The sequence below is a fragment of the Scardinius erythrophthalmus genome, assembly GCF_964197995.2.
Source record: "Scardinius erythrophthalmus genome assembly, chromosome: 3".
NCBI lineage: Eukaryota > Metazoa > Chordata > Actinopteri > Cypriniformes > Leuciscidae > Scardinius > Scardinius erythrophthalmus.
Window position 1 is genome coordinate 21,014,438 of NC_138223.1, and position 15,049 is coordinate 21,029,486.

Here is a 15,049-nt window from a genome sequence, read left to right on the forward strand (position 1 = left end):
TTTTTTTTTTTTTTTTTGCTCAATACAAGCCTATTCATTCAGATGAGTCATGAAAATTCATGCTAAAAAAGGAGTTGATATGTAGTGCTTTACGACTAAACACTCCACCAGCACTTCAATAAATATCCAGGGTCTATTTTATATCTAATGTTAAATGCTTCAACACTGATCCAAAAATAACACATGGTACTATAGTTACATGACTATACACAAAAAGGAAATAAAACACAAAAATGACTGTACATACCTCATTGATAACCTCAGGATAACAACACAATTGAAAAATATTGGTATTTCCTGACAATACAAACTACACTTATGTTTTATATATATATATATATATATATATATATATATATATATATATATATATATATATATATATATATAATAAAGGGGATCTTAGATTTAATAATAATAAATAATACATTAACTACACACCTCTTTTTTTTTTTTTTGAACATATGTACTTCTGTTTGTGGAAACTTTTGACCAAATTAAACATCATTTAAAATCAGAAATTGCTTTATATCAGCTATCTTCAGCCTTTTTTTTTTTTAAGCCGAAATCAGCCTTTTTTGCGGTTAAAATACTTTCTCTTATTCCAGTTTAATATGACGAGGTGCAACAACCATTTGTTGATCAATTCCCCCAAAGAATGCAAACACTGTTGCTCTGTGGTACTTATAAATTCAGGCCAGGAGTCTGTTTTTCTGATCAGTGGCATAATACGGGGGAGTATCTGTCATTTCTTTACAATTTCTTTACAATTCATTGCCATTGCTAGCACAGAAAAAAAAAAAAAAAAAAAAAAAAAAAAAACCCCTTCGCCATCAAAACCATTACAAGAAAAATATATGAAAGAAAGGTTTAAATGCACTGTTTCATGGGTTCTGATAACATACACTCAGGCATATTTATAGTCATATATATGTACACACACACACATTACTTCATAAAACAATTTTTAGGTTGCCTTTTAGTGACCAGTTTAACATCTATGGAATGTGAAATGGAAAGTTTGAAAAGGCCCACAGGATTCATGGACCATACAGATTGTTAAATGACCGATGAATAACACACTGTAACACAACAAATAAATTATTCTTTTTTTTTTCTTTGTTGCTAAATATGAATCTATTTAAATAGTCAAATCTACCACCACTTAAAGGCTAAAATTTGTTTTAGGACATTAAACAAACAGTGGAACATTTCACACAATGAAAGAGGTTACAGTATATTTGTTTTGCAATTATTGCAATTTTAAAGAAAAAAATTATGTTTTTTATAAGGGTGTGGAAAAATGTTTTGTTGCAAATGGAAACAGGCAAAAAACAAAAAACAAAAAAAAACAAAAAAAAAACATAACGTCCGAACATTCAGGAGGCATAGCAGCAGGCAATGCAGAGGTCTGATCACCCTCAAGAAAGATTAAATAAATCAATATTACAATAAAGTGGTGGCATTCCAAGTCATGGAATAATATTTACGAAAGGGCACTCAAAGTTTTCATTGCTTATTTCCTATGCGCAAATACCATGACCAAGCTTTTTGTGCTGTTTGTTTTGGTTATTTTCTCCTCTTGCAGAAGTGGTTTGATTGGTCAGGTAATGATTAGGGTACATGCATAAGACTTAATGGGGCAAAGCTACCAGGATATCTACATAGTTGACAGGGAAGAAGCCAGAGTGCTCATTGATCTTTCCTTCATACCAGTTGTCGTCAATCTTGCTGGTTAAGCTGATGATGTCACCTTCCTTGAAGCCTAGTTCACCGTCATTTTCAGCATCAAAATCATAAAGTGCCCGACAGCAAGGATGGTCCATTGGAGCTGAAACGGGTAAAAATAAAATAAAAAAATCTTTAAGCACAGAAAATTAAATCCTGCATTTCACAGATTTAATTATTTTAGTGCCTTACCAGGTGACCTAGAACGGCCACTGTGCCCAATACTCCCATTGTGGTTCTCACTTAAATCCAGGGAGGTGCGAGGTTTGGGGACATACTCTCTTCTTGGCTTACAAGAAGCCTCTCTTATTCTGCCAAAATAAATAAATAAATTGGTATTTAAGTCTGTATAATAAGAAACTAGGCCTGATAATTTAGTATAATTTTATATAAAAGACAATGTGATAAAATGAAAAATAAACGGATTACCCCAAAAGGAACATTTATTAACCAAAACGCATCCTTATTTTTTACACAATACATTTTCCTCTGAGCAAGTCTAAATGCAAAGCATGTTTTTGCGTATTTTGCAGACTTACCATCCCCAGTTGTTACGACAGGCATCTTAACGTGCTTTACCAAACCACACTTATCATTACCAGGTGGAGTCATTCACACAGGATTTTTTGTGTTCAAATACAGATTGGAGTATCTAGACGTGTCAAACTACTTTTAACTTCAAACAGCATGTGACATTCTTGATTTGATACCACACAGCGAGATGTGCTGCAACGGCCAAGTGCAGGTGGGATACAAAAAACGCATCCGCCGGCTACCGGACAGATTAACAAACTCTAAAGCGGATTGCTGTGGAATGTAGGCTTATGAATAAAATGATATTGAAATAAAACAATATATTCATTTATAAAATCACTTTTTTCATCTGCCATAATAATGTGACATTTTTATTTATCTTTATTTGCAGGTGTGCGGGTTTGGAACGACGTGAGGGTGAGTAAATTGTGACAATTTTAATTTTTGGGTGAACTATCCCTTTAAGAATAGATGCCTGTAATTGCATAGTTTTTTTGTGGGAACAGAGGTTCCATTTAAATGTTTAGACTAGATTTAGACTAGATTTACGAGGAGTCTTGTACTGTGTGGTTTGTTCTACAACACAAACCTGTCCTCTATCTTGGTGGACAGCTGCTGAAGGATCTCTGCGGCCTGTCTGTGGTAGTTCACCTGAGCTTGGACCAAAGCAGAAAGCTGACTCACTTGTTCAATCTGCAGAAACAAAGTTAGAACATCAACAACTATTACATGTGGAATTCCTCAAAGATTGTATATGGCAGGTCAAGCTTAGCAAACAATGGCTATATTTACATGCACCCTTATAAATGCAGTACTGTGAAGTACTGCAAGCTCATGTAAACAACACCGTGATTATGATTACGTTCATATTTAGAGTAACCATAAATCACAGTAAAATATGTGGAGTGCTGCGGCTTTAATCTGACCATACGCTCATGCATGGGTTCGAAAACATGCTGGAACAGAAGAAGCCACACTTCTTGGCATCATGCACATTGATGCTCGGAAATGTGCCAATTCTGACCATCAAAATCAATAAAACACATGATGTCTATGTTGTGTAAAGCTATAAGCATAAACTCCCCAGAAGTGTGGCTTCTGCAAAATGAGGGAGACCATGTACCCTAGAACTGGTGAATAAGTCCGCGAACGCTGGGAGGGCTTGAAGGCTGCCTATTTTAAAGCAAAAACATCACAACTCTTAGCAAATAAGACTAAAATAAACATCTTAATTCTTACTTTGATTATTGGTAATAATCAGACTATTAACCATGTAAACATAGCCATTGTATAAGATGCACTGATAAATGAAAACAAGTGAATCCAGTGACGTATTGCTTTAAAATAAAAGGAAAGATGTAGTGGGAAAGACTCATTGGATATAGTATATGGCACAATAAGGACAGATAATGGAGGCATGAAATGGATGGTGAACAAGGGCAGGCCACAGATCTTACATCACTCTCCAGAAGGTTAAACATGCTTTGTTCGGCAATCTCCTTTGAGTCATCAAACTTCTCCAGGGCTTGTTTGATCTCATCTTCAGTGACTTTTCCTTGCCTTTTCTTCTTATAGTCAAAGTCCAACCGTCGCCCTTCCAGCTTCTTCAGGTGATGCTGTCATAACACACGGAAAAAGAGTTGAAAATTGCACTGATCAGTTACTGACCTCTAGTGGGATTCCAAAGCATTGCCTCCATCAATGGTTGGGACTTCAAAGCTATTTCAAATATTACTACAAAATATTTTCACTGTGATGTATTATTCACAAGTACATTTAAATCACACTGACGAATTCTGAAAGTTAAATTCTCAACAGATGCGTATTCAAAATCGTTAAAATCAGTGACTGATAAGAGTTAATCAGTGGTCATACTCAGGGGAGAATATTAAAGGGGTGGTTGATTGCTATTTCACTTGTTTCATTTTAAATACTGTGTAATGTTGCTGTTGGTGCATGAACAGTATCTGCAAAGTTGCTGCGCTTAAAGTTCAACGTAAGCGGAGATATTGTCTTTTAAAAATCAGGAAGTTTAATGCCTACAAAAACGTCTCGAATGGGACTACAACGAGATACTTCCCGGGTTTTATACGTAACTAACCCATACATTTACATCCACCCTCCCTCCGGAACATGTTCTGCTGTCGAAGAGGAGGAGTTATAGTGGAGAGCTGTAGCTGTCAGGTCTTCTGTGTTCAGGCTTCCTACAGACGCTGTAGTTCGTCAACAATGGTTAAAATTTAAGTTTGATTATGTTCCTGACAATTACAATCGTAGTTTAGCTCTCTGTGCTGCACATTTTACGGAAGACAGCTTCCAGAATCTACACGAGTTCAATGTCGGATTCAACAAGAAACTATTACTCCAACATGAAGCAGTTACAGCTTTAAAACCAGAGGCCACAACCTGCAAGTAAGGTTTAATCATTTTAAATGTATTTGCCTGTATAATTTAAGACGTAATGTTTTAGTTTTATCAAGGATGTAAAAAAATGCCAGCGCTGGCTTTAGTATATGACAAACGCGTACAAACATTTTGGACCCGAATTTGTAATATGTACAAATTTTGTAAACGTATTTTCCATGTATACTTTATGACGTAATTTTTTGATTTGATCAAGAACGCAAACCAATGCCAAAGCTGTTTATAGTAGCTAGTTAGTTCGATGCTATTTTGTGTGTATAAGACAAACGTGTACAAACTTCAAAAAATTATCGCAACAGCAAACTTCAGCTGCTGTTATCACATGTACACCTAAAGAAAACGACAAACTGAGTAAACTAAGCTTTGTGAATAGTTAAACGGTTGTTCATTCTATCAATAAAACAATATCTTTAAAAAACGGTATTACTCAGTCATGTATTCAGTTATATTAAATGTTTAATCAGGGGGAAAGCGTATCTCAAAAGCTAACAAACAGCAGTAGCATTTTCAAGTAACAGCGTATGGAAATTCTTTGAGAGAATAATAATAAAATAAAATAAATTACCATTCAGAAACGTTTAGTAAGAGCCGTGTTTGCGGAGGTTCTGCTTGACTCTCTTCATCACCGCTCTCTGGGTGTGATTCTGGCTCAAACTGATGAGGCAATATTGACACCATTACATTTGACCGGAGCACATGCAACTGTCGCCCGTAAAGGTAATGGGCGTGAAGATTCCGGACGCAGTTTAGCCAATTACAACACACCGGCCGAACTAACCAATCTGAGCTCATTGCCTCTTTCTGAGGGAGTGGTTTCATAGAATCAGGAAGTCAACCGGTCGTTCAAATGACAGAGGAGGAAGCGGCTTACAATAAAGGTGAAATTTATGAAAAATAAGGCGTTTTTTAACAAACGAAACACGAAGACATGTTATATTGCAGCCCATAAACACAATCAAGCAAAGAAAAAAGGCAGTAAACCACCCCTTTAACAATAAAATTCTGAGTTACACTTTAATATTGTTAGTACAGTTAGTAAAATCCAAATACAGTCATTATTAATTTATGTCCATTTTTGTTCCTCTTCTCTGACCTTAGAAGTAAATGGCCCATTGCTAGCTGATGTGTGCGAAATGAGATTCAGCACTTTCCAGAATAGTCTTAAACAGCCTCATCCCTCATTCAACAACCTTTGGCCCTGCTTGCTTATACCTGGTATTAAGATGCGTTTTGGTCGATGTAAATGGGTCTAAAACGTTTTGACCTTGTCCACTTTCAACTACTTCGAGGACTCCGGATTTATCTCAAGACCGGACAAGACCACAAATGCGGAGATATCACTAAATAGCCAATTCATTGTCTGAATTATTTGTTAACATCCTTACTGTGATTGGATGTAAAACTTCCTACAATCAATAATTCATTTCTAATTTGATTATTTTGTTACTCTTGTGCTGGGTCAATCATTTATGGGGGATTGTGTCAAAAACGTCACCAAAATTAATACAAATGTGTCAAGTTCACAAAACAATCTACATTTAAGTGTTCTGCTGAAACTGTTAAAGTTGAACTGAAATGATCCATGATTCTGTAACTGAATTGCAAAAGTGGTAATTGCGACTTGTCCGCTAAATTAACGCATTGATATGATTTGAATACAGTTCAGCATGTAAGCATTTAAAGCACAGTAGAGCATTTAAGTGTCAGGTTACACTGGAATGTAGGAGGTTAGTGAATAAGATGCAGGTTTTTACACTGAAATGTCGTATGCTGTGAATTTTCCAAAATTTACAAGAATTTACAAAAAAAAAAAGTTAGAAATTTGGTAAATTTAGTAAATGTGTCTTACAGGATGACTGCATGACTTCCTGTAATCTCAAAGGTACTGGTTTTGGAGGGTTTCAATGCAATAATTTCTTATATCTCACCTGGATCTCTTTTAAGTCTTTATCATAGATATTCTGCAAGGGATCAATGAAGTTTTGCTTGACTTCCATGTCTAGAGCATCTTTAACTTCACCCAGCTCTCGCATGGCATCTCCAACATCGACCAGAGCCACACCTGTAAAACACAAGTGTATGCTATATGTATATTTTAAGGGGGAAAAAAAACTTAAGGACTCAAAATAGACATCAATGTACTGAATGAAGTAGTTTTCTTTTCCCTTACACCAATTCAAACCCTGCTACTCTAGTTAGCCAGGATACTCAAATTATGCAGCCCAGGGGAAAAAAATTATCTGGTTATAATAATGACAGATTACTTTATTTTCATTTGGTTTTAAAATTTGCAGTAACAAACAATTATGGCTATTTCTTAAACTAGCCTCATATTTTGAATCACCTCATTTAAATCAAAGCACTTGATAAAAGTGCTAGTCAGTTTTTAAAAACACTCTTTTCATTTTCCAGAGCATATGATCAAATGCTATTTAAACACCTGCACTTATAAATGTTATGGTAACATTTTATTGCTCTTATCACCAATCCTTCCTGCTAATTGGAACACAATTTACATTTGAATATGCCGCAAACAGTCACTATGCACCAATCAGTGATTACAGTATTTGCATATCCTGAAACTTTGCATCATGATTATTAAAAACAAAATATGACTTCATGAACTGCAAAACATTTTGTGATTTATTCTGATTACCAATTAAATGTAATTTAACTGCGTGCAAGCAAGCAGTGTGCACAAGAAACTAAATTGCTCCCATTATAAGTGCTTGGAATGTAGGCAGATTATTTTATTATAATGGGAGCGCGTATCAAGTTGTTGCTTTGTTTCAAGCTGCTCTCTCTTAATGCATGCTACAGAAGCTGTCTCTTTTACATCACAGACAGCTGAATTTATTACAATGGGAGTGTTCTGGTTTGTCGTGCTGCATTGTCCATTTGCAGTGCAGCCAGCCACAAAAATAGAACTACATTGTCAAAACATTTTGGATTATGGCTGCGGGTCATTGGTAACCTTGGCATGGGCTAGATTTGGCTCGCTGTGTGTGTGTGTGTGTGTGTGTGTGTGTGTGTGTGTGTGTGTGTGTGTGTGTGTGTGTGTGTGTCTGTGTGTGCCACAATAAGTCCGCTGAGCTAACTTGTCAATCCATCTTTATGGGTGATGCTACAGTATGAGCAACAAACAGATGTACTCTGACCAATGAGAGGACAGTTTTATTTGCATGTGACTTGCATAAAGCACATTATGGTATGCTTTGAAAGGTTGCCGTGTGAAAGCAAACTGAAATTAAAGCTGCAAGCAGCATTTATCGGGGTTCAAGCAATTAAGGCCTTTAAGGCCTTAAAGCACAAAAAGTTATTAAGTTTTATTTAGCAAGCATGTAACCACTGACATCATAGATGGAAAAGATCATGTTCTAGCATGATTTACCATGATATACCACATTCTAAAATGATTTACCATGGTTCATCATGATTTATCATGGTTTACCATGATTTACCCTGTTCTAGCATAGTTTACCATGATTTACCATGTTCTAGCATGATATACCACGTTCTAGAATGATTTACTAGGATTCTTACATGATTTACCTTGATACACCACATTCTACTATTATTTACTATGACTTACCATGTTTCTAGCGTGATTTACCATGATTTACCACATTACTAGCAATTATGTGAAGTGTCAGTGCAAATGAAGTGATAAACACTGACAAAATATGATTGTGTTATAATAGTTATTGTTATACAAGTGATTTTTTTTAGTGTCTACTCCAAATATGAATGAATCCAAAAGCACATGTGAAAAGACTTCATTAATAAGTAGAATGGCCAGCAGAAGCCAGTAGAAGACCACTTATTGGCTCACTTTCACTTTAAACTTCATGATTTGCACCAGTTTTCTGCACTAAATCAAACCAGTCTTTCCATGTTAACTCAATAATGCATGCTTACACACACACACACACACACACACACACACAAATATGTTTTTTTGGATATGTTATTGAGAAAATATATTTAATTGTATAAAAATAGGCATTTCTTTGTGATCTAATAATATAAAACTATGTTACCAGTATAGGGCTGTAAAGATTCCTCGATTATAGTCAAGTACTCGATTTAAAAAAATCCTTGATTGCAATTTACCCCTCGAGTAATTGGCAAAATACTGAAAGTGGTGCATTCCACAGACGAGAATCCAACAACCGCAGAATTACAGTTTTCTAGGACAACGCGATATTTAGGGCTCCAGACTAACTTTTTTTACTAGGAGCGCTGTAGCCCCTGACTGAAAATTTTAGGAGCACAAGCAGAAAAATTAGGGGCACACCTTAAATCAACTTGCAATAGACCAACGCTACTTTTGCGTCATCGAAGGGTAACGCCCCTTTTTGGGGGAAAACAAACGGATTCCCCTGAGAACAGAACTCGCTCGCTCTAGACCTGCAAAGTTTCTTGATAGCAAAAATCGCACAAACATACACTCTCTTTGGACTATTCAGACATCTACCACTATCTCGTGGAATCACCAAGTTAGTAGCCTATTTTTTTTTGTCATTAACACACTCACAGTATGACAAACTAGACGATGAGGCCATGTCAAGAGGAGTCGGTGGTTTAACTCTACTTGGATCATATTTCACTTGATTTAAGCTATTGACATAGTTTTGTTGTCGACTAGCTATAACTTACTACTAGTTAGAAAGACGAAGCTGCTAGCAGCTACATGATTAACGTTAGCTCTCACTAGGCACGCTACCTTGGCTGTTAACTGATTTTACTGTTGAAATAGCGGCAGGCTAGGACTAAAGTGGACTTGGCTGGTTTCTGCTTGTGTCTAGAAAGTGCTAGGACTTTGAAAGTTGTAAAAAGGTTTACAGTGTACGGAAAAATATGTATGGGACCTATGTATGGGGCATGTTTTTCATTGTCTCTACCCCACTTAAGGTACGGACTATTTATGTTTTTAGCCTCTGACATGATTGTTCTGATTACAGTGTTTGAGGGTTTCTTACTAGTATAGCTAGTCGACAACAAAACTGTCAATAGCTTAAATCAAGTGAAATATGATCCAAGTAAACCACCGACTCCTCTTGACATGGCCATCGTCTAGTTTGTCATACTGTGAGTGTTAATGACAAAAATTAGGCTAACGTTACTTACTTGGTGATTCCACGAGATAGTGGTAGATGTCTGAATAATAGTCCATATTTGGCCACTGCGTGGGGTCATTAATCCAGTTTTCGACCATTTCAAAGGGACACCTCTGTAACTCCCTATCCAGTAGCTTCTTTAAATACCGCTCACGGTCCTCGGCCGGCAAAGAGAGTGTATGTTTGTGCCATTTTTGCTATCAAGAAACTTTGCAGGTCTAGAGCGAGCGAGTTCTGTTCTCAGGGGAATCCGTTTGTCTTCCCCCAAAAAGGGCCGTTGCCCTTCGATGACGCAAAAGTAGCGTTGGTCTATGCAATTATTAAAATTTCCCCCAAAATAACTACTGACAAATTATTTATTTATTATTTAATAATAAATAGACTTAATGTACAGATATTACAATGTGCAGTTTTATTTTAAGTTCACAGGCACCAGACTAACATCTGAGGGCAGCGGCACCGCAGACACTGAGTTTTACAAAAAAATATCTGGTAGCACTGGGGCTGACAATAAAGCACTAAGCTTAGATTAGGGTGTAGATGAAATTAACTTTAATTATTATCATTCATAATGTCTTAATATTAATTAAAAAGCAAACCGAGTGAAATAAATTATATTAGGGAGTGAAAATAGCCAATAAGCATCCTACTGTTTACAATGGTAATTTATTTATTTTATTATTTTTAAATAAGTGTATAAATAAGAGTTTAAATAAGACCATTTTTGAAGGATGAACAAAAAAATGTGTTGGTCATCACATTAAAAATAACATTTATATATGATAGTTTTGAAGTGCTGGAAAAAGATGAGTAGCCCAACAGTTAGTACTTGTAAGTGTTTGACTATTTCTGTCACATTATGGTTACAGTTACTACATTGAATCCATGGTGAATGTCGCTGATTTGTGGTCTGAAAGCCCAGTGTTTCTCCTGGTTTCCACATCAGCGCTGTTTGATCTGATATCTATGGTTTATAACAGAGAACTCTGCGCCGAATCGGAATGTTTCTCACTGGATCTCGCAGCGATTATGTTATTAATTCTGAGGCGAATTCAATGGATTTCTTCACTGGATCTCCAGAGTCTGGATCTCCTAGTAACAGTGTCGCGTGATCGAGATCGGCCCGCGACTGGCAAGTTCGGGCTGCTGCGCTCATAGGCTGCCCCAGATAGCATGTATAATCGGCCCGAGCTCGGCTGCCCCGCGGCGCCTGCGGCTCAGACTCGGCATCGGCGTGTGTTAACCGGGCCGATTGTGGCCCGCAGCTCGCTCTGGCACATGCATTTTTGTTACGGCTGTAAGCACTGGGCCGATTCATGTTCACCGTAACTGGTAACTCGGCTCTGCTGTATGATCTGGACCACTTCTGGAAATGACTCGGCTTAGGTTAAATCAAGGATGGTTTTAATGTAGCAATAATTAACATAAAATTATTTTAAAATTGACGTAAATTCCTGACTGTATCTTAGGATGTTATACTCGTCGAATGTCGTTGTCCAAAACAAAATATCTGCGGTAAATAATAATAATAATAATAATAGAGTCATTTTGCACAGAGCAATTTTTAATATTTATAACCATAGCAAAAATATTTAGTTGTCATGAAGATTCTTTACGTGTATTTTAAAAATGCATGGCCGCTTGACATCACTCGCACAGTCATGGTGATTGCAGTCGCGCATCGGCTGAGTAGTTGGGTAGTCTAAAATTAACACCGAGTCTAAAATTCATTTTACTGGCTATTTCAAATGTTTACCAGCAGTGACGGTTAAACTCTGGGCGCTCGGCTCAGATGCGTTTACCGGTATGAAGCCGATTTCAACAGTTGCTGCAGCGAGCGTCAGCACGCAAGACGTGTGCACAACTTTCGGTGAGATAAAACTCAACGCCTGACTTAAAATCATCCCTTTTCGATCATGCGTCATTACAGTGAACTTGAGGTAAGTTGTGTTCAATTTCCTTAAAAAGCATCAACATTTCACGCCGAGCATATCAATCGAGTTACGTCGACCTACATATTTCGAACTGTTGCTGATTAAATGTTGATTATTATCGATCCGTTTAAACTTTGTTCATGTTCATTTGACAGTGCTTTCCTAGATGAAACGAAAAGAAAGAATTCAGAACTCGAATTCTATTAATTAGGACAACAATATATATAAAAAAATTCTGAGTAAAGTAGTGCAAATGGGGGTAATATAAAGCTTTTATGGCGCGAACGAAGCTAACATTGACTAACGTTAGCTGCGCTGTTTTTGCGCTAGCAGCTCATATTTTCGTTCTGCTAGTTAGCAAAGAATTAGTTGCTAGGCTAGACACCATTTTATTGAATGCAATTTACGTGAATAATATTTACGAGCACAGTCTTTGATCTGTGGAAGAAAATAAAGTGGAACAAATGTTAGCTGGCTTAAGGCCAATTCCGCACAGACAAACGCCAACAAACACGTTTTGTCCTAAAGTATGTGCACATTTTGATCCTGTAAGAAAATATTTATTTTACTTATATAGAGGAATGATGTGGGATTTTGGTCTGCTGAAAGCTGGGTCATGTCTGTTGCTGAGTGAGATCGGGACTTATGAAAATGAACTGAGGACTCTTATAACGGTAGAGGAGCAGCTGCGCCTGCGCCGGCGACCTCACAGTTGCTGGGGATTATACGCTGACACGTTGCTCCTGGTTTTACAGGTATGATACAACATATGTTCATGCTGCAAATATTTTGTGTATTAATGTTCTGGGTTGTGAAGATCTATGTGCAGACCGTCCGCCATTTTGTGAACGCTGTGTATGACGTCGTGAAGTGCATTTAATGGCCTTTTGCACAGGGGCCTGTAACAGATGCACTCTCGACATTTAACAATATAAAACGAGAAGAAAGTCGTGTCTGAAAGCAGCAATCTTTTACTTGTATTGCTAAAATGAACGAATATCTCGTGTTTTTCCATGGGTCCTTGAGTTTGTCGGTGTCGGTTGGGGCAGTGTGAACATGACGCTTATTTTTCATAACATTCTGAATACAACGGCCAACTTTTGTTGGTGACTTTTTTTTGTTGGTGTTTGCTGGCGTTTGTCTGCGGTGTGAATTGGCCTCTAGTTGTACTTTTATGGCGCAAACTGAAATCGCACTTTATAGCTAACATCAACATTACCTTTGGCTAAATGCGGTCTGTACAGACAGGTTTGAAAAGTTTATTAGCTACCCTAGGGCTGGGCGATATGACTGAAAACTGTATCATGATGTAAGCGTTTCATATCAGTCGATAATATTGATATTTTTTATGACCTATTTAAAATAAGGACCAGGAGAAAAATATATTACATTTTTATTTTAAACTTAACCTTCCTCTGATTATAATCCCCTCAGTTATAAAGGCAGAAATGTCAACACAACCATGGAAAGCAACACCATGGAAGACACAAAAAACAGGTCTTCTCGGGAGGCTGTGCCTACAGGTAGGAATTCTACAAAGTGATCTCTCTCGGTTTACTCTGATCTACGTACAATGTTTTGCTACTAATCTGTTATGCCTGCTTTTTCTTGTGTCTTACAGCAATTGCTAAGGAGATCCTCATCCAGCTTGATTCTATCAGACAGCAGCAGTTGCTCATCCTGATGCAGCTCCTACAAATCTCCAGCAGTTCCAGACTTCATGCCAGACCCAACACATTTTGGGCTCCTACTTTCAACTATTGAGGATCTACAATGTTTGGAGGAGATGTTAAAGAATCCAGAGGAGAAGAAGAATTTGGTGAGTTAAATTATGCATTAATCAGATCATTCCTAAAAGTCAGTCCCCACTCTCACTCATGCTATATTCCTTAAATAACTAATGAGGTACATGTCTTTGTTTCAGACTGTTCTCCTTGGAATGGTCGGAGGCATGACTCTTAAAGACACTGTGGGGTGGGTCCTGAAAAGAGCAATGAACACTTCGCTGGCGAGACACACATTATAAGTGTGGTTCTGGGTGAGTGTCAGTGCTGGATAACTGCACTGTGGTGACATCCCATGGCTCTACAGTGCAACCTATTTATTTATTTATTTATTTACTGGCTGTGACAGTGACAAAGTATTTAGGAGCACCAGTGCGACTGACCTGATCAGGTTCTATGGGTGCACCCTCCATTGAAACTAGGGCTGTAACGATTCCTTGATTAAAGTCGAGCACTCGATATAAAAAAATTCTCAATTGCAATTTACCCGTGTTGAGTAACCGGCAAAATACTGGAAGTGGCGCATTCCACAGACGAGAATCCATGAATAACATTATTACACCGTTTTCTAAGGCTACGCGATCTATTTAAAACCATTTACAATCATAATATAGCATAGTGCTATCATGAAATCACAAAGGCTGTGATTTAGTTAAGAATATGCGCTTTAAAAAAAAAAAATGCCCCGGCAAGTCATTTTATCAAATATCGCCTTTTAATGGGTAGGTTAATTTGTCATTGATCAGAAGGTGCTCCTAAATTTTTGACTGTGCTCCTAAACTTTTTAAATTAAAAAGAAATGTAAGTGTAGAGCCCTGCATCCAAATTAAGTTTTGGTGGTTGCTGAGTAACATCACATGGTCATGCTGCTCTCTTCTATCTTGTGTTTTTCTCAGATGCAGTCCGCCGGAATGCCCTGACCAAAGATTTTACAGAAGAGGAAACCGAGCTGCTCATCACCAGGTGGCTGTGGCTAGCCTCTGATAGGGATGGTGGCCGAAGCCAAAGAGGGCGAACAGGCAGACAACGTAGACAACTCAAAAATCGCGGTGGGCCAGAATTAAATGTTTCTAAGTTAAAAATGTTGATATTGGAAAATGGTATTTGAACTCCTTGATTCTACATAATGCTGTGATATTATTTCTATTCTATTCTATTCTTTTCAATTCAAATCTGTTATTAAAAAGTGTGTGCGTAGACTACTCAAAAACGCATCTGGGCCAGAATTAAATGTTTCAAAGTGAAAATGTTGATATTGGAAAATGGTATTTGAACTCCTTGATTCTACAATTAATGCTGTGATATTATTTCTATTCTATTCTGTTCTATTCTATTCTATTCTTTTCAATTCAAATCTGTTATTAAAAAGTGTGTGTGCGTAGACAACTCAAACGCAGTGGGCCAGAATTAAATGTTTCAAAGTTAAAAATGTTGATATTGGAAAATGGTATTTGAACTCCTTGATTCTACATTAATGCTGTGATATTATTTATATTCTATTCAAATCTGTTATTAAAAAGTGTGT

At 37.1% G+C, this 15,049-nt stretch overlaps 1 protein-coding gene across 1 annotated transcript; it reads right to left on the reverse strand.

Moving 5' to 3' along the window:
• Positions 1-458: 458 nt before the first annotated feature.
• Positions 459-9,998, reverse strand: sh3gl2a (SH3 domain containing GRB2 like 2a, endophilin A1; the record flags this gene model as incomplete). Its single annotated transcript, XM_081360687.1, has 6 exons — positions 459-1,831; positions 1,921-2,039; positions 2,852-2,955; positions 3,720-3,878; positions 6,615-6,768; positions 9,961-9,998. The coding sequence occupies 6 exons, from the start codon at positions 9,996-9,998 to the stop codon at positions 1,635-1,637; spliced, it is 771 nt and encodes a 256-aa protein (XP_081216813.1). The 3' UTR covers positions 459-1,634.
• Between the last annotated feature and the right edge of the window lie 5,051 nt (positions 9,999-15,049).